Below are 23,666 nucleotides of genomic sequence, written 5' to 3'. Positions count from 1 at the left end.
TAGAATAAAAAAAAAAAAAAAAAAAAAAAAACAACTTAGTTTATATGACAAGGGTTTTATTTTAGCCCTTTTCTCCAGTCCCCCAGAAGAATTTTCTTTTTTCCCCTCCCTTCTTTTTTCAAAACGGGGTTTCTCTATGTAGCCCTGGCTGTTCTGGAACACATTCTGTAGACCAGGCTGTCTCTGCCTCGAGAGTGCTGGGATTAAAGGTGTGCACAACCACTGTCTGGCTAGAATTCACTCTTAAAAGCTTTTTGTAAGAAGCATATAAGTTTTGGCTCTAAATATTGTCTTTAGTAGAATTCTTGAATACAGCTGACCTCAGTACTGAAGCATAATTCTGTAAAATTATCCCCTGTGGTCTGGCTTCATGTAAAGAAAGGTGTCTGTCAAGAAACCTCAGTCCCACCTCAGCTACTAAGTGAATGTAGGTAGATCTTTTCATTTCTAGAGGCTTCTCTGACATAAGAAAGGGGGAGAGAGGTCCAGTGTGATAGGGAAGAAGTGCAAAGGTTCCTCCATCTTGTATTCTTGCTGAGAGCAGTTCAGGTTTAACTAGATAGAATTTGATCTCCTTGATGGAGAATCCCATGGAAAATTATCAGATACTCTAGGAACCCAATCAAGATGCTCTTGCTAACTTAATTTCTGTTAACTGCCTGCTTGTGCAGAACCCTCTCCAGTTAAGCCCTCATCTTAGCTTCTGTCAAATTGCTTGCTTACTCTTAACACACCTCCTCACCCCTGCAGCTGCTGAGCGAGATGCCAGGGCATGGTTTCTGCCTTCAAAACCCCATGCTTTGGTCACTTAGGGCTACACTTGGGTCCCTGAATATCTGAGTGTAGTCTCAGCCTGGTGGAATAAAGACTTTCAATTGGTTATAAACTGAGTGGAGGATTCCCTGGAACACCAGTACTGAAAGAGTCTATGAAACTAACAACCAAGTACTTGAATTCAGTAATAACAGACTTATTAACCAAGGAGCTTCCAAGGTGAGTATTTTAAGGCATTCTGTGCTAACATGCACAGAATGGATTTGCTTTACCTGCATGGAAAGGTAATTACCAACTTGCAAATCAGCTTAAGGAAACAAAATGACCTAAGTCTAGACAACTTAGGGGGTTCTATTTTCCACCTTTCCTTAGGACTGACCTATAGTAATTGCCAAAGCCACACTTTTACGACCTACTTATGATGGCAGATTGAAGTCATCTCTGGCCTGGGACCTATGTGATCCTCACTAAAGCCCAGGGAACACATAAAGGTACTGTTGCTCTCATTCTGCGTGTGATGGGAGACACTGGGGGTAGGGAAACATGGGAGAGAGACTCCTTCGGTCTTACTCTGGGGTAGGAGATGGGCTCGATCTACCTAGAGCTTCATCACCAGGTGTGCATCTGCCCGTTTAGCTTTCTGCAATGTAAGCACCCCGTGTTTCACCTAAGGAAGAAATAATGGTCATGTCCCCATGCCCATCCTCCTTCCATGACCAGCAGAATAACAGGGTTAAAATTAAAAGTCCTCTATGGATCAAGATCTGAATCCACCTCCCTGTAGAGTGAGAACCAGCAGTGTACATTAGTGATGTCCAAGTTACCTGTTCAAATTAAATAAATGGCAAAATTTTTAGTTTTCTCACCTAGTGCCTAGGTAAGAGACTTTCAACACTGCCATGCAAAATACTTGGAATATTATGAATGGTATGGACTAAATTCCTAAACACTCCTAGGGCCCACTAATTCTCATACAAAATATACCACCCTTGGCATATCCCAAATAAATATAATATTTATATTATATTTAAATATAAATATATATATTATATTTAAATATAATATATATTAAATAAAAAAATAAAGAAAAGAACCTTAGACAAGCTGGTTCTGTAAAATGATTAGCATTCCAAATTTAAATCTGTTGGTTATTTCATGATCCTTTCTGCTCACTAGCTCATTGAGAATAAGCTTTCACTGCCTCGCAACCTGATGCTTTTCAAGGCCCATCTCATCACTTCTCACACACAACCTCTTATGTGTGCCTGTGGCTTGGATACTCACACTGCAAAATGTGTTGTAGACGTTAACAGTGGTACTCAAACTTTTTCTATTTATTAAAATTGAAGACCCTCAATATAAAAAGGATGGGAAACAAGGCTTGCTCAGCTCTATTACCTGTAATGTACAAGACTTAAAATTATAAATTACAAATATCACAGTATTATAAAAAGTTTTAGTTTTGAAAAATGTTTTATTTGAGAATTACATATATCAATATCTTCCAAAATACTGTTTCCTAATCACTAAAAAAAGAAAGCAGATTCAGTAAGAAATTTAAATCATTAAATATGTTGCACTAATATATACATACAGAATGCTAAGTAATAACATTTAGCTCTGGAATGCGTACCATCTTTTTCCTCATTAAAGGCTCAACCAACACAATGTAGAGACTATGTATAAAGTTCCATATACATGAGAGTGTGACACTTGGTTGCCTCAGCTTATAACTGGGGTAATTTGTCCACTGGGGTGTCAAACTTGAAGTCTGAAGGGAAGAGATCAGGAGCCCGAGGGTAGATCAGTCTGTAGGACTGTCTGATTGTAACATCAGCAACACCAGCAATATCTCCAATTTCTAAAGGACAAAAAGCAAGACTCAGTTGATCTGCTCAAACTCTTACTACCAAAGTGGAAACCAACACAAAAAGCAACCCCTGGCAGGCCCTTTTGAAGGTGTCTTAGTAATACTAATAGACATAATATATGCAAAACAACCCAGAGCATGGCACTATGAGTGACAGGTATTGTTGCCAGGCTGAGACAACATATCTATCATATGCAAAGCTGGGTTAATCCCTAGGATGGCATACAGATCATACTCAGCTACACAGCAAGTTTGAGACCTTGCCTCCAAAAAAAAAAACAAAAATGGTGAAGGCCCAGGAGATATGATCCCTCCCTGAGGGCCCATTGACAATTAATAGTGGCTGGGGATGAGGTGGCATTTTCCTCAGTGATGTAACAACTAGTAAGCTGCCCATGTTCCAATAAATAAGTCTCCCCTGAGAGATACAAATTAAAATTAAATAAGTCAAACAGGAAAAAGGAGACTTGTATATAAGAAAGACAACGCCTCTAAATAATCACTTAAAAGCAAACTACTGTATTTTCTTCAGGTGTCTGTTTTGTTTTGAGGTGCTGGGCCAGGCCCTCAGGCACACTCAGCAGATATAAATGGCTGTGAATGGGACTATATCTCATCCTATTTCCTTCTGTGTTAATGTTTCTTAAGGATTCTGAATAGTTAGCCTTCTTCACCATCAACTCCCAGCCTTGCCATCCATCTCTCTGGCACAATAAAGATCCTACCTTTCTGTGTCCGCTTCTCAGCTGATGCCTGGGAAGCCATGTAAATAGCTGCCGCTGCCACAGAGATCGGGCTCCTGCCAGGAACCAAGTCCAGCTCCACAGCCTTTCTGGCTATGTGTGTAGCTGCCATCTGCACTTGCTTGGGGAGGCAAAGGTTGGAGCAGAACCTGGACATGAAGTCCCCAGTTGTGATCAGATCCACACTGGTTTCCAAAGCTTTCAAAATGAGTTTAAAACAGCGGCCAATTTCTTTCTTAGAAATTCGAGATACAGCACATATTTCTAAAAGAAAAAAATTCAGAAGCCACAGAGTTCATTTTATAATTTATCATTTTTTATTACAAAAATAAAATATTCTAGTTGTAAAAAAATTCAATCACAGCTTAAAGATGAGACCCTAATCCTCTCAGCAATATTTCCCATGGAGCTTATTTATTTAAAATTTCTCCATTTATATTTTCACCATACTTTAAATTTAGGCTGTATTCTTTTGAAATAAAAATTTATCTAGTTCAATTTATACAAATAGGTTTCTCTAAGTAAACAAAAACTTCTTGGATACCTATATATTAATCTTTGTAAGGAATGTTCTAAGGAGAAGAAAGTACTCAAGCTGAAGAATGCCAAGTGCATATGCATCTGTCTACATGCTATCTCTAAATAAGCTAAAATGTTAGTCACTGCTTGAGTTACAGTAAAAGAAGATGTCTTTACTCTTCACTCTGACATAGGAAAACTTGAAAGATACTCATTGGATACATGGTGAATGTAGTGTCCAGCCTGGACCTGGGCAGTGAAAGTCAGTGAATGTATCATAGCAACACTGGGAGTAGGCGGTCCTGTGCTCCTGCATAAAAACAAGCTTGAAAAACCCAACAGTGATCTCAAAGTCTTTGACTTGCACAAAACTGCAAACACTAGACCTCAAAAAAAAAAAAAAAAAGAAAGAAAGAAAGAAAGAAAAATGAAATTACACTGAGATCTTCCTTTCAAGACTTGACCCCTAACATATCACACCTAGCTAGTAGTTTTCATCACTAGCTACAGATGTAACTCCGATGTAAAGCCTCTGCAAGATGTTAGGGCTTCAGGCCCACAAAGTGGAGTCAGGTGGACAGTGGACTTAAAATGATGCCACCTGCTAAAGCAGCTAGCAAAGAATTTTCTGTCAAAGAATACAATAAAGACCCACTGTCAAATGCCACTGTCTTAGGGTTCCTATTGCTGTGAAGAGACACCACACCCAGGGCAACTCTGTAACATTTAATTGTGATGGTGGCTTTCAGTTCAGAAGTTTAGTCCATTATCACGGTGCAACATGGTGGCATGCAGTCAGTCATGGTGCTGGCTACATCTTGATCAGAAGGCAACAAGAAATGGATACTGGGTGTGGCTTGAGCATATGAAACCTCAAAGCCTGCCTCCATAGTGACACACTTCCTCCAAGGCCACACCCACTCCAACAAACCCATACCTCCTAACAGTGCTACTTTGGGGGGCCATTTTCTTTCAAAACACCACATTCCACTTCCTGGCCCTGAAAGGCTTGTAGTCATATAATGCAAAAATGCCTTCAGTCCAACTTCAGAAGTCCTCATAGTCTATCACAGTCTCAACAATGTTAAAAGTTCAAAGTGTCTTCTGACAGGCATGCAATCTCTTAACTGTAATCCCCTGTAAAATTTAAATCAAAAAGCAGACCACATACTTCCAACATGGATGGCACAAGACATACATTACCATTCCAAAACATAGGGAAAGGAAGGTAATGAACCAGCTGGGCAAACTCTAAACTCTGCATCTCCATGTCTGATGTTAAAACACTCTTCAAATCTCAGCTCCTTTCAGCTTTGTTGACTACAACACACTTCTCTTGAACTGATTCCACTCCCTGTTGGCAGTTCTCCTCAGCAGGTATCCCACAACTCTAGCATCTCCAATATCTTGGGTATCTTGGGTTCTCCAAGGCAATCCAGTCTTCAACTTCACAGCTTCATGCAGTGGCCTCTCTAGGCTTCCATTTAAGGACACCCCTGATACATGCCTAGCCTCATCGGCTTTCCCTAATCAGAGGCAAATTCAATAGCCCCTTTTTTCTATCCTTAACTCTAAATCCAAAACCATGTGGCTGAAGCTGCCAAGTTCTGTTGCTTGCTGGGGCTAGACCATGGCCCCCTCTTTATTTACATCTTCACTAGCTTTCTGGTTTTGATGGTTTCCTTCACTGCCTAAGCATAGCTGTCCTGGAACTAACACAGTGGACTAGGCCGGCCTCAAACTCAAGAGGTCTGCCAGCTTCTGCCTTCTGAGTGCTGGAATTAAAGGTGTGCATCGCCACACCTGGCTCTAAGCTTTTCTTTAATTCCTTTTTACAAGTTGGAAACTAGCAGGGTGGGATCTTGCCCTGAGGTCACCACTCCCATTATTCCATATCCTTTATCTTCTTGAACACAGGACTTAGCTCCATTCCACTTTCTGGTGCTCCTTTTCTCTTCAAATATTTTTCCTTACTCAGTTTGCTCATTTTCATTATTTATCCTCATTAGAGTTAACACTAGTAACCATACAACAGAGTCTATACGAGGCTGTCTGCTAATAGAATTAATCCAAATCTTTTCACTTTCGTCTCAGGCAGATTCTTCAGACAAAGGCAAAGAGCAGCCACATTCATCACCAAAATATCACAACAGCAATCTCTAGGCCACATACTAACATTCTTCTCCTCTGAAACTTCTTGAGCCAGCCCCCCATAGTTCAAATGCTCCTCCTAGGGATGGCCCATTAAGTAGCACTTAAAGCATTCAAAGTCCCATGGTCTACATTCCTTTAAACAAAAGCATGGTGAGGCCTATTACAGCAATACCCCAGTCCCTGGTACCAACTTCTGTCTCAGGGTTAATATTGCTGTGAAGACACACCATGACTACAACTCTTATAAAGGGAAACATTTAATTGGGGTGACAGCTTACAGTTTCAGAAGTTTAATCCATTATCATGGTGCAAGAGGTGGCATGTAGGCAGTCCTGGTGCTGACTACATCTTGATCAGAAGGCAACAGGAAGTAGACAGACACACTGGGTGTATCTTGAGCATATATGAGCCTGCCTCCACAATGACACACTTCCTCCAAGGCCACATCAACTCCAACAAACCCATATCTCCTAATAGTTCCACTTCCTTTAGGGGCCATTTTCCTTCAGACCATCACAGCTGTGTACATGGATTACTGCATGCTATGCTGGAGACAAGCACTATCTGTTATGTGTTAAAGCTGCCTGACTGTACTCTACTTGGTGCAATTGAAGCCTTACCTTTAAATGTCCTTGGAACGCCTTCTTGTCTACAGGCAATATACAGGCAAGCAGAAGCTATTGCATCATTAGCTCGTCCCTTCAGGCTCTTCTGCTCATATACTTGCTTGAATAAATTATTTGTTCGATCCTTCAAAGTAGAGAAACTAAGTTTAATTAAGACTAGGCTATTTAATTACTTACAATATCAAATTTTGATGTGTTCATTAAATTATGCAAAGTAAATGTCAGAATGGCTTAAAGCAGATGGACAAGAACTTACAACTATATTTCGAGGAAGGTTGATTCTGTCTGCCATGGTTGTAATTTCCTTGAAAGCATTCATCATTGCTCTATCAGAACTACTCATTGTTCTCCGGTTCTGATACTTAGAATTGCCAAACTCATCAAAACTTGCAGCTCCTGTACCCTATAAGACAAAGAGTTAACCTTAATGAACATTTCTGGAAAATTTGAACAGACAATTTCTATGAAATGTAATTTACACAATCTGACTACATATGTCCAGTGGAGCCTGTGTCTCAAACAGACATTTCCAGGTAAAGATGCTTTCAAGAAGTTTGTTTCCCAGACACCTAAGTAAATCTAAACAATTGTTCCAGAACACAGAAAATAGAAATGAAAGTCCAACTGAATTTATAAACAATACAAAATTAATGTCAGAAAACAGAATGCAAAAGCATATTAAATATAGATACAAAATCACGTGAAGACTAGTCAATACATGAAAGACACCAATTAGAGAATCCAATAGTTAATATAAAATGTCATTGTCACAGGTCTAAGAAAAATCACATGATCTCTAAAGGTACCATATAAACCTAAGTGAACAAAACTCAAAATGCAATCTTGATAAAACCTCATAATATTATAAATGGGCACTTCTCTGTGTATAAAAACCACCCTCCCAGCCCTAAAGCAAGCATTTTGGTTAGTGGTAAAAGGCTTCAGATACACTAAGTAAAGATCACAGCCAGGTGGCTTTGATGCTTAACACTAATACTTGTTAATTGATGGTAAAGGTCAAACTCATGACAGGAGTGCACACTAAAGTCACCACGCTGTAACATGGCATTGCAAAAGACACTAAAAGTATAACTGAAGCACTGTGAAGGACACCACAAGGTATTTGTAGGCACTATGTCTATGAGCCAAAAACCCCAACAAAGCTATTAAAAAATGCTACTACTATAAATAGCAAGAGTTCATTAAAGCAAAAGCATTGATGAGATCTGAAGCCTCATATATATAATTCCTCTATCCCAGTGACTATAGGAATAAAATTATGTATATGTTAATTCTTGCAATTAGTTTCTCAAAAGAAGCTTGTTGTGCAGATCATGCTCGTGCATGCCTTTAATCCCAGAACTTAAGAGGTAGAAACAAAGCACATCTCTGAGTTCAAGACCGACCTGATCTACAGAGTGAGTTCCAGGACAGCCAGGAATACACAGAGAAACCCTGTCTTGAAATGCAAAACAACAATAAAAATAGACAAGACTGGTATCTTCCTATCTACTAAGCCTGTTTTGTTTAACCTGCCTTTAAGAGAACAATGTAACAACCAACCTTACTTGCCATGGATTTCCCATGTAGTCAACTTGTACAGCATAAACTGATGCAGAGCTGTGATCTTAAATTATGACTCTTCTGCCAGGCAGTGGTGGCACACTACCTTTAATTCCAGCACCCAGGAGGCAGGCGGATCTCTGTGAGCTGAGGTCAGCCTGGTCTACAAAGCGAGTTCCAGAACAGCCAGGACTATTAGATAGAAAAACCTGCTGTGGGACGGTCTGTATGTCAAATTGCTCTGATTGGTCAATAAATAAAACACTGGTTGGCAAGTGGCCAGGCAGGAAGTAGGTGGGACAAGGAGAGAGGAGAATTCTGGGAAGTGGAAGGCTGGGCAGGGAGACACTGCAGCCACCGCCAGGACAAGCAGCATGTGAAGACGCTGGTAAGCCACCAGCCACGTGGCAAGGTATAGATTTATAAAAATGGGTTAATTTAAGATATAAGAACAGTTAGCAAGAAGCCTGCCACGGCCATACAGTTTATAAGTGATATAAGCGTCTGAGTGATTATTTTATATGTGGATTGTGGGACTGCGGGGCTTGGGGAACCTGGAGAGAAGCCCTCCAGCAACAAAAACCCTGTCTCAAAAAAACTCTTCCATGCCCATGATACAATGTGTATCTGTTTGTATGTGTGTTATGACAATAATTTGCTGAAGACAGCAGATACAGGTTGAAAGCAGTAGTATAAAATATTTGTAGGTGTTAAATGATAGTATACAGATCTGCTTCATAAGAGGGCATCAGATGCCCTGGAATTGAAGTTACGATAGTTGTGAGCCACCATGTGGGTGCTGGGAACCAAATCCAGGTCCTCCACAAGAGTATCAATTGCTCTTAACTTCTGAGCCATCTCTCTAGCCCCAATAATTTTTCAATGATTTTTTTTTATAATGACCTTTTAAAATAAAAGTCATTACACTGAGCATGTTGGCACATGCCTCTAATCCTAGCACTTGGGAGGCAGTAGCAGGTGGATCTGTTAATTCAAGGCTAGCAGTTACAGGCCAACCAGGGCTATACAGTGATATTCTCAAAGAAGCAAACAAAAACAGACTGTGCAGTAGTTAAAGTTCTAAAGTAGCATACACTTCCTTGATTAGTCTTTCAGGGACAGTCATCCACATTAACCAGCAGTGTAACCTAGGGGAGACTCTCCATCCTGGCCTGCTGCCTGCAGGTGATGCACAAAGCTCAAGGTTGCAGTTCTGTGAGTTCACACCTATGGTGGGAGTGTGGCCTGGTTCCAAATCTGGGGGAAACAGATGTTCATGGTACATCTCCCCGGAAAAAGGCTTATACAACAACTATAAAGAATATAATTTTGTTTTTGTAATTGTCAGTATATGGGTAATTTGCCTGCATGTATGCCTGTGCACCAATGCATGACTATTGCCAGTAGAGGCCAGAAGGATCCCCTAGAACTAGAGTTACAGATTGTGAATCACACTATGGATCCTGGGAATTAAGATTATTATTGTATTGATTCCATGTTCTTCCCACCATGATGGAAAAGAACATCCAAATTGGTAGACTTCCACAGTAGTAACAACTGTAAATCTTATTCCCAAGTCAAGAGTCTTCTTTGGGTTAATGACTGACACTTTTGCAAAAATCCTAACTTTTTAGATCTTTATCTCATCTCCCCTTGGCACTCCTGCTAAGTGGAATTATTACCTTGCCAATCATGGTGGACAAATCTCCATCACTCAGAAGAGGATTCTGAGAATCTCCAACTCGAGATGGGTCTTTGGTTGCTTTATCATTGCTGAAAGTTCTCCATTCAGATCCCACATCGATAACCCGGTCCCCTAAGAAGGTAAGCACAGTTACTCACTTAGCCAGGAACAAGACTGACGTCCCCATGCTGGCTAATAGTTAGCTTCTCAACATGGCCATCTGGGCTCCAGCTTAGACATCGTGCCTTACATGTCTGCTCTGAAGCATTTCCCAGCTATGCTAGTCTAGTAATGAACTATAGAAACAGTATGCTATCATTATTTCTATCCCAACTCTTAGAAGAAAAAACTGGTTCAAAATAACAAAAAGAAAAAGTTGGTCTGGAAGTCTGTGTCTATAATCCTAGGATTTGGGAGTTTGAGGCATAACAGAGAAATCAAGACTACACTGGCAACATATACATAGCAACACCCTGCCTCAAAAATCAAAGCAAAACAATAAACTATTCTTATGTGATACAAAGAAAAACAATGAAGTCAGGTGTAGTGGGGCAAGCCTCTTGTCTTAGCACTCCGATGATGGAGGCAGGCAGACATCCGGATCCCCATGAATTCCAGACCAGCCAGGGCTACACAAAGAGACATTGTCTCAAACAAATGAGAGAGAGAGAGACAGAGACAGAATATGATTCAGAATAAAATTTTAAACTTTTCAATCAAAGAGGCTGTGGCTAAGTATGTGATATCAAAACACCTGACATGGTATGACTGGCCACTACTTTCGTGGGACAAGTTCAGTGTCTGGAATATCTTTGAAGCAGACAGAGATAGCACTGAATACTCAAACACATGCTGGTCAGTGTGCCCATTGTAATTGTTATCATTTAATCCCCAGAGTTATATAAACACAGGTATCACTTTCACTGTTATTTCCCAAATGATGTTAATTGACCAAAAATCACACAGCTGGAAGTGAAAAATGTATCATGTTCCAACCTATTCCACTAAACTCTTTCAATGAATTGTGCCACAGGGCAGTTAAAAACACACTGTGTTCATCTTTGCCAGCAATTACAATGAGTTTCAGTATGGACAGTCAGCGAATACAATGATTACAAGTGTGAGACTAAGCCGCTGCTTAGTTTTGGAAAAATTATTTAACTTAAAAAAATTCAGATGGAGGGCTGAGGAGGTAGTTCAGTAGTTAAGAGCACATGCCATTTCACCAGAGGGCCCAAATCTGTTTCTCAGCACCCACAGCAGGTGGCTCACAACCACCTGAAACCAGCTCCAGAGGATCCACACTCTCTCTCCATGAGAACTCTACTCCTGTGTACACATCCACACACAGACAGACATATACAAATAATTTAAAATGAAACTCTTAATTTTTAATTACATTTACTTATTTTGTGTGTTGGGGGTACATATATCATACATGTGTGGAAGTCAGAGGACAATTCTCTCCTTCTGCCATGTGGGTTCAGGTAGATGACTTAGTACGTCAGGCTTGGTGGGAAGCACTCTTGACTGGTGAGCCATCTTGATGGCCCCAGTTAGTTCATTTCTATGCCTTTTTTCCTCAGCTTTAGATTTCCCCAGTAACTTCACATTTTAAAGACTGTACAGGTTAAATGAGTTAATGCACATGTATAATGCATGTAAACTTTTTCAAAGCAGCTGTAAGTTCTCAATATTTATTTACTGATTTGAAAACTAAAAAACTGGCAAATGGTCTCGGTCTCTCCATTTCCAGTGTGGGTGATGAGAGAGGCATTCATCTGACCCTTAGACTTTAAAAGACCCCAGGGCTCTGTAGCAGCTACTTAGTAACAAAGGAAAATGGAGTGGAATGATAATTCAATGAAGATCATATCAAATCTTTATAGACTACATTAATTAAAATGCACATATACAAAATAGCAATTATAACCTAATCCTAGTGATGTACTTTAAGAAAGTAGGTAACTATATAACAGAATGATTTGTTAATGAAGGCTTCTGATAAATTCAGTTTTCTTTGAACTTCCAGAGAACCTGAAAGTAACCAGAATATTGCCTAGACAATCATGTCTGGGTGAAGGAAGACCAACATGAGAGGCAGTGTCCTCGCCTGCCATCTCCATATGCACTGAGGAAAAGCAAGGAAGCAGTAGCAAAGACCCCTGTTAGAAGGCATTTTAATGTGTCAGCCTGACTGTGGCTCCAAGAAAGGGCAATGTTAAGTGAAAGTGATGCTGTGAGGTTCCCATGCACTTATGCTTCCAGAAAGTCAGTAAGGCCAACTTTCCTAGTTAGCAAAGAAAAACAAAACCATGCACAAACATAAATTACTGTGGCCTTCAAGCCAGAGTTACCAAATTTGAAAGGTTAAAAAGATAAATGTCATTAACTTCTATGTAGTTGTATATACACAAAGCATGTATTTTTTTCAAGCCTTGAGTGTGCTAGTCAAATGTTCTCTAAACTACACAGTTGGTTACATCTACATCAGCCTCCCTAGTAGCTGCAATTAATTATAGTCCTGTGCCACTAGGCCTACCTAACTGTTACGTTTTCAAGGGACAAAAATGAAGATATCAAAAAAACAGCACAGGTAGGAAGGCATGCAGGTGTGCCCACACAGTGTAATTCTACCTGCATATTTGAAGATAAAGAACCAACAAGCTGAAATGCTTCATTTCATGACATTTTCCTTTTGGCATCAAAGTACCTTTTACGAATAGCTTTATACTGCTTTTAAAAAGACAAAATGGACTTTAAAAATAATAATTATAAGGTAGCCTAGTATATAGTATATATAAACATATAACCCAGCAATGGGCAATGGAGTACACTTTTCCAAATATGTGGAATGATCTAAATGACTCACTCAAGAAATCTGGATTATATTAAGAACCATTCCCTTTAGACATAATTGTTCAAAACAGCATTTATAAGAATCAAACTTCCAAGGCAATTCAAAGAGTAGAGCATAAAAGTATAAATAATTCAAAAATCAAGCACATGAGTAATGACAAGATACAGGACTGACTATTCAGAAGAAAGTCTGAATATATAAAGGATTCCCGCTTACAATCCAAATGAGGCAATATTCTAAAAGTTTCTCTGGAAGAAAACTGCAATTCAGAATCACTTCAAGGGGAAAGTGACATAAGGTAGCCCTAATGTTTAGGTACTACAATCTCTGACAAAGAGGAAGCCTGTGTGTAATCAGCAAGAAGCCTATCAGTTAGCGAGCACACACGCACACACCCTAAAGTATCCTAGAAACAGAAACATGCCAGTTGACTCTGTACATTTCAACCAGATGGGAGTTCTCCATGCACACTCTGACGGTAGCACTGACACAGGCATAAACTATCACGCACGCACTGTCTCCATCTCTGGGTCAAGACTTAACAGGCTTTTACCCAGGAAAAGAAAGTCCCACCAGTCACTGCACTGCAGTGTGTAAGCCAGAACAAAGAGTGGCATCTAAAGAGCATTTTATCATGCTCTAAAGACATACATTTCATCTCTATTTTTTGAGAAACAAAGGAGAATAATTGTCAAAAATCATTCTTACTAGGTCAAAGCAGTCATCACTCTAGCACCTACCTTTTCACTTGTCAATGACTGAATTTTGGAAGAAAAGATCAAAATGACTCATTTCTGTTTCAAATCTATTTTCTTTACGTCACTTTTAAAAAGATGAATTTAAATTTAAGCGGTGAACATGACATGATGTTAACTGGACATGGAACTATTAATTTTAAGCAATATTAATGTGAAATCCTAATTCATAAAGTATGACATTAATTCTCTTTTCTCAGCAGTGTTGATGTTTAAATAATGTCTGGGGAGGGGTATTTAGCTCAGTGGTAGAGCACTTGCCTAGCAAGTGCAAGGCCCTAGGTTCGGTCCTCAGCTCCAAAAACATAAAAATAAAAAATAAAAAATAAATAATGTTTAGCTAACAGGATAGGCATTCATTCTACCATTCAGCTATACTCCCTTGCCCCAATTTTATCTTCTTTTTTTTTTGGGGGGGGGGGGTTCGAGACAGGGTTTCTCTGTGTAGCTTTGCGCCTTTCCTGGGACTCACTTGGTAGCCCAGGCTGGCCTCGAACTCACAGAGATCCGCCTGCCTCTGCCTCCCGAGTGCTGGGATTAAAGGCGTGCGCCACCACCGCCCGGCCCCAATTTTATCTTCTAAGAGCTACAAATGTGGCTACAAACCTAATATTTTGCTGATTATAAATCAACATACAAGCAATGAACAAGGTCAAATTTATGAACAAACTGATGCCCTAAATATTGTACTCTATCTACTGTTGAACTTCTATAGTGACACTATCACATTAGAATCTAGTTGGGGGCAGGAACTTACTACACAATTGTTTGACTCAGCAGTTTCACAGAAGGAAGGAAGCTCTGCCTCATTGGCCTGCTTAGTCACCACACATCTCAAGAAGCACCAAAGGGTCAGGTGTGGTGAGGCACTCCTCTAATCCCAATAAGGAGACTGGGGTAGGCAAACCTCTGAGCGACAGGCCAGACAGGGTTACAGGGAGATGGCTCAGTGGGTGAAAGGGCTTCTGCATAAACATGAGGACCCAGTTCAGATTGTGAGCACCCATTTAAAAACCTCAGCATGGCCACACATTTGTAAACCAGGTGCAGGGGCTGGGTGGAGACAAAGGAATCTCCGGGGCTGCTTGTCAGCAAGCCACAATGAAGAGCTACAAGCTCTGGGTTCACTAAGAGACTCTGTCTTAAGTGACTAAGGTGGAAAATGATAGAGGTCATCCTCTGACCTCTGCCAGCTGACAAGCACATGTACACACGTGCACACCACAACACACACAAATCAGTGATAAGACAATGAATGCCAAATCATAGCACTTCAATGTATTCTATAGTTCGAACGAAGGTTAAGTCAAACAGAACACTATTATACTGAACAGTTACGTGACTGGTTCACATGCCAAAGTGGGATGGATTTCTGTAATCTCCCAATTGAGTGGGTCTTAAGACTTTACCGACCAATCCCAGTGCACTCTGGTCTAGACACAGCCTTTGGCTTCCTTCAAAAGATACTTGCATTCCTGATAGTCCCGTTTTAAATCAATTATCATGTAGAAAACATGACTACTCTATGGGAACTCCATGCCTAGTTTATTCTGTTTTTATTAAGAAATTCTGGTATGATTAAACAGTCCATGTTAATTTTTTTCTGTCTTCCTGAGTGTATTCTGAAGAGTCATTCCACAGTTGCGGCATCTCTACATAACAAACAATGGCACTGCTACCTAATCAACAAACTAATTACTCCACTCCACCTTACGGGTGACAGGTTTGCTTTGACATGAGTACAAGATAGTAATAAAACAAACACTATAACATGTTGCAATATGGCAACTTGCATGCCACTTACAGTACTGTTGAGTTCCAACTCCACAACTAAAGTTTACAGTACAACCAAGTGACAGAGCCAAGTGATAAGAGCATGCCCGTGGTTTCTGCTGCAATTACTAACCGGTTAAGATGATATGAAACAAGTGATTATGGGCATGTTCCAATAAATTTTATGTGTTACAAAATTTAAACATGTAGTACTTTCTTGTGTCCAAAAATATTATTTCAATTGTTCTCAATCACTTGAAAGTGTAAAAGCCACTTTTAGCATGAAAGCCATGTTAAGAACATGTGTTAGCAGTGTGCTAACATCAGAAACAATGGATCTCAATTTCTATTAATAATTCTTTTTTTTTTTTTTTTTTTTTTTTTTTTTTTTTTTTTTTTTGGTTTTTCGAGACAGGGTTTCTCTGTATAGCTTTGTGCCTTTCCTGGAACTCACTTGGTAGCCCAGGCTGGCCTCGAACTCACAAAGATCCACCTGTCTCTGCCTCCCGAGTGCTGGGATTAAAGGCGTGCGCCACCACCGCCCGGCAAATAATTCTATATGCTCTAAAACTCCTGCCATAAGCTAATCAATGGGGCGGGGGCGGGGGGGGGGGGTCTCAAATATTCAGTGGTGATAACAAACAAAACCTTCCCGGTATAGGTCTGAAGTAAGCAGCCTTCTTGGGTGAATGACGTTAAATAAGACATTTCCACAGTACATGCTACCAACATTTGTTACAGTTCTCAAGGCTATTAGCAAATTTATTCTGAAGTGACTCAAATTGCTCAAAGGCTGGGAATCCAGGTCAGGAGAGAGTGCTTGCCTAACATGTGCAGCCCTGTGCTACACTGGCAGTACTTCAAGACAAAACAAAGTAACAAAGCGCTCACTAGTACTTCTGTTCGCTGCTGCTGCTGCTGCTGCTGCTGCCAGCATCCTAACTTTTTATGTGAGTTTAAGTCTCTTCTGTGTATCTAGATTAGGGAGCAAACAGGCATAAAACTGAAATTGTATTTTTCTTTTAGTAGTAGTGGGGATTGAACCAAGGGGCTCTCCCAGTGCTAGGCAAGCCTGTTCCCACTAGCTATATTCTCAGCTCTAATAGTAAAATTTTAAGATGTGGCATATTCGAACAATAACAATTTAAACTAGGTATTCTATATCCTGATGCCATATGTAAATATTAACAGATCTTTTTATTTTACTACAAGGCATTGGACAAGCCTCAATATTATTACTCTGAATGCTACCATATTTATTTTAGAAAGCATACGAGTGGCACAAAAGTTAGATATTTATTAGTTATTGAGTACCACTCCATCTCCTCTCACACACACCTTCCATTAACTATTTAAAACTAAGTATGCAAGTACTGTTGGCTTTTCATTTCTTTTTTGTTTTGTTTTGTTTTTTGAGGCAGGTTTCTCAATGTAGTGCTGGCTGTCCTGGAATTCACTCTGTAAGACCAGGTTGGCCTTGAACGAAGAGATCTACCTGCCTCTTTTCCTCCTGAGTGCTGGTATTAAAGGCATGCACCACCACTGCTTAGTGAGCCTTTTCCTTTTTGGTTGCACCGACATTATAAAACATGCAGTGGTTACATACGTGCAATGGTATACAGTACGTCTGGAGGCTCTTACGCATTTCTATTTCTCTTTTTACTTTATCCTAACTGTGACTTGCTTGTGTGAGATGAGAGCCGTCAAAACATATTCATTAAAATTTTGGAAACTGTACAAAAGCAAAGTACTGTGGATTATGATTTAAATTAAAACCTTAATAGCTGCTTACCTACAACTAGACCGCATTCAGGACATATCATATCGCCAGCTCTGTAGTCCTCCACCAAAATTGCATCTGGATGATTCGGACATGTGACTCTTGGGAGAGCATCCAAACTACATGAAAAAAAAAAAAAAAAACCACATTTTTATATTTATTTTCCAACTAATATGAAACAAGTCTGAGTTTTATTGTTTTCTAATAATAGGCAAGCTGCTAAGATTTTTGAAAACCTTGATTAATATAATAACAACTTATAATCGTAATAGCCAGCAGCATTTACATAAAATTATCTAGCTTGTGCTCTTTGCTATTTATTTCTCTTTTTAAAAAATAACGATTTTTTTCTTACTTGTTAGCCACCTTAATGACAGATTTGCATAGCACACTAAAGCCAACACACATTAGAATGAAAGACAGTCAGATGTAGCTATGCTGACCTTAACGTCTGACATTTCAGTTAGTCCAGAGTTGAGGATTGTAGCTTTTACAAATTAATTTTGCTGGGCATGCTAAGGCATGCTATAGTCCCAGCACTTGAGGCTGAAGTAGGATTCCTTGAGTCTAAGACTTCAAGATCAGCCCAGACAAAAGACACAAGTATCTTCACAAGTTAAAACACAAAATTAAAAACCTGGATAACCATACAAAGAAGGAAACTAGATTCCTATCTCTTACCCTGTGCAAACATTAATTCAAAATGGACCAAAGACCTTCGTGTAAGATCTGAACTTTGGGGCTGGAGAAATAGCTCTGAGGTTGAGTGCTTACTGCTTTCAAAAGACCTGGGTTCATTTCCCAGCACCCATATGGTGGCTCACAACCACCCATAACTCTAGCGCCAGGGAGTCTGATACCTTCTTCTGGCCTCCAAGGTCACCAGGCATACACTGACACAAAAACAAAAGTAATCTGACACTTTGAAAGCGTTAAGGGAAATAGGTAAAAACATGTCAAGATGTAGGTACAGCAAGTGCTTTCTTCCAAGGAGCCTAGTAGCACAGGATATAATCCCAAGAACTGACAAGAGTGACTCCATACAAAAAGTTAAACAGAATCTACACTGCAAAGAAAACAATCAGCAGAGTCAACATGGTGTGCAGAATGGGAGGAAAACCTCTGCCAGTGACATAGGAAACAGTGTTACTATCAAGAATCAATATGGTACTCCGAAACTTGAAATGCACACCATCCAATCAACAAGTGGACTAATGAATGACAGTTCTCTAAAAAAGGAAACACAAATGGCTAATATTTGTAAATGTATTCAGTATCTTTAGCCACTGGGGAAGTGAAATTAAAACTGTTTTTTATCTCATCCCAGCCAGAATGGGAATTATCTAGAAAACAAATGACAATAGTATGGCAAATGTGGAAAAGAAGAATTATCACACACTGCTGATGGGAAGGTAAACTGTTAGAGCTGCCATGGTTTTTCTCCAAAGACAAATCATAGGGCTGGCAAGATAGCTCAGTGGGTAAGAGTGCTTGTTGCCAGGCCTGAAGACTTGAGCTCAGCACTGGGACCTATGTGGGGGAGGGAGAAAACCAACTGCCATAGGTGGTCCTCTGATGTCATTAGGGGAGAAAGCAGAACCCCACAGGTTGCCCTAACTCACACCTTGGCCCAGGCCCCTCCCCCCAATAAATAAATAAATACACTAATATAATTTTTAAAAATACAACTATATAATAGACTATGAAGGCTCTAAGTAATCACACAGACACCTGAATACCCATGTTCATCTGTAATAATGTTACGAAGTAGAGTCAGCTGCAGGGTCAAGAACTGTGGTACCAATATAGCCTTAAAGAATGAAGTCCCGGGAAATGAATGTAACTGGAAAGCATTAGACTAAGTGAATAAACCAGAATCAGAAAAACAAGGGCAGCATGATTCTCTCATGCGTGGAATTTGTATTCAAGTTTACATGTGTGTATACACATATCCATACATGTTACATATGTATGTAGGACCTGAAAGAATAAAAGGGAACTATAAGTGGGGAAGGAGGAAGAGAGAGGGCCAGAAGGGGGCATTATTTGGGAGAAGTGAACCAGCAAGAAGGTGGATGTTAGGATTGACTAATAATAAGGTGTAATGACAATAATAATGTAAGACATGCCATAATGAGATCCATTATATCACATGCTAATCTAAGAAACTAATTTAAAGCGAAAAATAATATGATTGCAAAGCTAACATAACTATTTAAGAGTTATTATATTCGTAACATATTATTTTCCTTTTATTCTTTTAAAAGATAGGTGTTGCTCTATAGTCTTGTTGGCCTTAAACTCACTAAACAGCCCAGGCTGGCCTCAAACTAGGAGCAATCCTCTTGCCTCAGCCTCCTGAAGTAAGATCACAGGGGTGTACCACAAAGCCCAGGGGCTCAAGATATTAATAATTTTCTTATTTATTTTATCTTGACCACTAAAAGTTTGAGAAAATTGATTAACCTTAAATGATTTGATAAAACAAGCTTCTAAAGTTACCAAGATTCTTAGTAAAAACTTAAATATTATCTCTGGAAGGTGTGAACCCTCTTCTAAAATTCACTTGACATGAATATAGCAAATGGTTATGTTAGTCAACACAAGCATACACTTAAAACACAAAATTCGCTGGGCGGTGGTGGCACACACCTTTAATCCCAGCACTCGGGAGGCAGAGGCAGGCGGATCTCTGTGAGTTCGAAGCCAGCCTGGTCTCCAAAGCGAGTTCCAGGAAAGGCGCAAAGCTACACAGAGAAACCCTGTCTCCAAAAACCAAAACCAAAAAAAAAAAAAAAACCCACAAAATTAACTGTTCCTTCAATATGTAAATAGACATTTGTGGTTTAGGATCAAATTTCTCATGCTGGCTGGTATAATTCAGAATGTTTTAAGCACTAACTTGTTTTTTATTAATTTATTTTGAAAGGTATATATTTTTACGCGTATATGTATGTGCACTACATGCAGGTCTAGTGCTCAGAGGTCAGCAAAGACATCAAATCCCCTCAAAGTGCAGTTACCATTTGGGTGCCAGATCCTCTGCAAGAGCAGCAAGTGCTCTTGATACTGAACCGTCTCTCCGGCTCCCTAACTACCAACTTCTAAGTCACATGGAAAATTGATTAAAAAAAAAAAAAAATCACACAATAACCACCAAATTTACTTAATTAAAATATATCTTGGAGTTTTCTAATTGGGAAAAAGGGAAAGGGCAGAAATTGCTTTATACTTGTAGTTATTCTGGAAATTTTTAGAAAAAAATAAATTATGAAAAATAAAAGTAGTACATAAAAACGGAAAAGCTGCTAATATAAAGGAAAATGTTAGCAAAATAAGGGTAGTTATTGGTAAATGAAACATGAAGTTAACCTAACAGCATGCTAAGGATCAGCATAGTTTAACACTATTAATAAGCCAGCTGTGATGGAGAAGGCCTGTAATCCCAGTATGCAGGAAGCAAAGCTAGGTTTGCCACCAACTCAAGGCCATTCTAATAATGATACATAGTGAGTTCCAGTGCAGCTTGGACTGTAGTGAGACTGTCTCAAAAAGAAAAACAAACAACAACAAAAGTAGGCCAAGGGGGCTGGCATTGGAGCTCAGTGGTTAATAACTGTATATAGTGAGTTCCAGGGCAACTTAGACAATAGTCTCAAAAAGAAAAAAAAAAAAAAAAAAAAAAAAAAAAACAATAAAAGTAGGTAAAGGGACTGGGAATGTAGCTTGGTGGGAGAATGCTTGCCTACCATAAACAAGATCCTGGACTCAGTCCCTAGCACTTACAGAAGGGAAACAGAAAAAGTTTGCAGTGTATTTAGATGATAATGGAATTATTTATTTTAAGTGTGGGTATTCTGTCTGCATGTATGTCTGTGAATCATGAGCATGGCCTGGTACAGGCAGAGATAAGAAGAGGGCAATAGATCCCCTGGAACTGGAGTAAGAAGAGTTTGTGAGTTCCCATATGGGTGCTGGAAATTGAACCCAAGTTCTCTGGAAAAACAACCAGTGCTCTTAACCATGGAGACATCTCTTCAGCCCCATATATATTTTCAATAATCAATTTGCACAACATCCTGCAAGATAGGCACTCTCTTCATTTCACAGAGCATGGTCAGAAAATGATTTGCCTGAAGTGAGAATAAGTATCGGGCTTCAATCTGAACACCAACCAGTTTCAAGGCTAAGTGACTACATACCATCCCCCAGGACAAACACTAAGACAGAAATCCAACACTGACCTCTCTTTATTCCTACTGATGGAAAAATTTGAAGGTAGTAACAGGAATGACACAAATTTAAAAGCCAGATGATGGGCTGGGCATATCAGCAATCCCACCACTTTCCAGATGGAGATAGAATTCTAGGCCAGGAATACAAAATGAAAACTGGCTGTCCAGAAAAAAATCAATTTCAAGGAACTTTTTTAAATGACAAAAACGATTTAAAAATTGTAACCAATGAGTTTACTATGTGTACTATTTAACTACAATTTGTGTTTCAAGAATACAGAGGTTCCTATTCCACAAGATGATAAGCTGTGCCTACAAGTCAACAGTCATGGGAAAATTTCATATTTGATAATTTGGGGAAGCTGTTTTCAAGTCCCTACAAGGAAACCTTACCTGACAAAACCACACCCAGATTGAATGATTAAATCTAATTTTAAAATAAATTAGAATCAGTAAGCAAGGGTGCCAAAGGCTTTACTTTCACACAAATAGTTGAAGGGGCTCCATGTTCACCTCTCCTAATATACACAGTCTTTGAGGTTCCCAGAAAGGGCCTGCACTTCTGTGAATAATGGCTTCCCATGGTGACGTCTGTCAATTCCACACACAGTAACCACCTCAGAAAAAACGTACCAGAAGTGCAGAACTTAATTTGATACGTCAATATACTCTGCGATAACTAGAGACCAATGGAATGATGATCAGAAAATAAGTATCCTAGGCACTCGAAAGGTCAACACACTGGCATGACTCAGTTTACACATATGCCAGAATACTATTATCTACCTCACAGTGGTTACAAGAAATATAATTAGGGGCTGCAAAGCACTTTGCAGGTCACAAGATTAAAGGCTGTCTCTGAGGACACAGCACGCATTTCCTGTAGATATTAAGTACGCTACGTTTTAAAAATACATTAAAAATGACTTCCAGCATATGTAATTAATTTTTTGCAGACAACATCTCCTTCGGAGTACGCAATGACAGTTCGGTTTTTTGGGGGGGAGGGGTGGCCTTTAGGAGAGAATGACTCAAGTCTCCGTATGTGCTTTCCTTTCCACTTCGGGGGGGCCCAGGGCTGGCGACCCGTTTCCACCGGGCTACCAATGCTGACGTTCCCCAACTTTCTAGCTGTCAGATCGACAGGGACCTGGAACGTCGCTCCCCCGGCTCTCTGGAAAGGAGGCGGTGTCCGAGCCCCTCAGACGGGATGGGCCGCAGTCGGGGAAATACACAGACAACACTAACGTGACACAAAGACGCTGGAGGGGTCCGGAGAGACACGGAGGCCGGGACTGCGCAGAGCCGCCGGGACGCACCCGGACCGCGGCGACTCAGGCGAGCAGGGGACGCCCGTGGCAGCCGCCTGGAGGAGCCTCGGCCCCGCGACCCCCGGCTCCGCTCGCTCCCAGGCCGCCGCACTCACCGGCTGGTCGACGCCATCTTCGAGGCTCCGCCAACAGCTTCTCCCGAAGCAGGAAGCGACACTGGCGGCGAGACGCCCCGAGCCGGGCTTTTATGCGCGAGTCGCTCGCGCGCAGTTTGCGCGGCTACGGGTCGGGAGGAAGGCCAAAAGGCGTGCGTTCTCAGCGACCCGAGCTAAACGCTTCCTGTTTTTTTTTTTTCTTTCCCCCGGATGCGTGACTGTCAACCGCAGGTTGCTGGGAGAAACTTCATGCGCCGGAGACAGAGGCTGGAGGATCTCTGTGAGTTCGGGGGCAGCCTGGTCTACACAGCGAGCTCCAGAACAGTCAGGACTATAGAGAGAGAGACCCTGTCTCAAACAAAACAAAACAAAAAACCGACCCAGGAAGAGTATCAGAGAATCCAGCGAATGAGCGAATGAGCTTGCGTCAGAGTTAGTTCTCCAACAGACCGAATTAAAACTCGAAAGATTTGCCTTTGGTGGCTCTCTCCTGCGGTCCCGCACAAAGGAGGTAAGAGGATGAGGAGTTGGAGTCTCAAACAAAACACCATAAATATAAATAAATGATAGATAAATAAAAAGATAGATAGATAAATAGATAAAACAAAACAACCCACAAAGGAATTCAGGCTGATTGAAATTGGCAAAGGCCTCACCTCAAACCGCTCCTTTATTTTCAAGTCAATTTTCCCTGTCTGAATTCAGAATAAAAAGAAATTAGCTTTTGTCTTCAGGAGCAGGAATCAATTCAAGTTCTGTCATTGACCAACAAGCTCCAAATTCCTACAGTCCTGTTACTTCAACAGTGTAGGGATAGAGAATATTTGCTTCGAAAACACTTGTAGAATTGACAGGAGATCAAGTAGCGCCCATGACAGCAGTATATGATGGGAAGGAAGCAGAG

General features: G+C 40.3%; 1 protein-coding gene across 1 annotated transcript; it reads right to left on the bottom strand.

The window, feature by feature from the left end:
* Nucleotides 1-2,228: 2,228 nt before the first annotated feature.
* Gtf2b (general transcription factor IIB) lies at nt 2,229-22,916 on the bottom strand. The gene is made up of 7 exons (XM_006986115.4): nt 22,763-22,916; nt 17,114-17,220; nt 9,932-10,065; nt 6,943-7,089; nt 6,681-6,810; nt 3,370-3,651; nt 2,229-2,635 (listed from the first exon to the last, which is right to left on the bottom strand). Exons 1-7 carry the CDS (start codon nt 22,777-22,779, stop codon nt 2,502-2,504), a joined length of 951 nt encoding a protein of 316 aa, XP_006986177.1. The 5' UTR covers nt 22,780-22,916; the 3' UTR covers nt 2,229-2,501.
* Between the last annotated feature and the right edge of the window lie 750 nt (nt 22,917-23,666).

This window comes from Peromyscus maniculatus, chromosome 6 (genome assembly GCF_049852395.1).
Source record: "Peromyscus maniculatus bairdii isolate BWxNUB_F1_BW_parent chromosome 6, HU_Pman_BW_mat_3.1, whole genome shotgun sequence".
Taxonomy (NCBI): Eukaryota; Metazoa; Chordata; class Mammalia; order Rodentia; family Cricetidae; genus Peromyscus; species Peromyscus maniculatus.
Note: the sequence above shows the minus strand (reverse complement) of the source record. Positions and strands in the feature narration are given on the sequence as shown.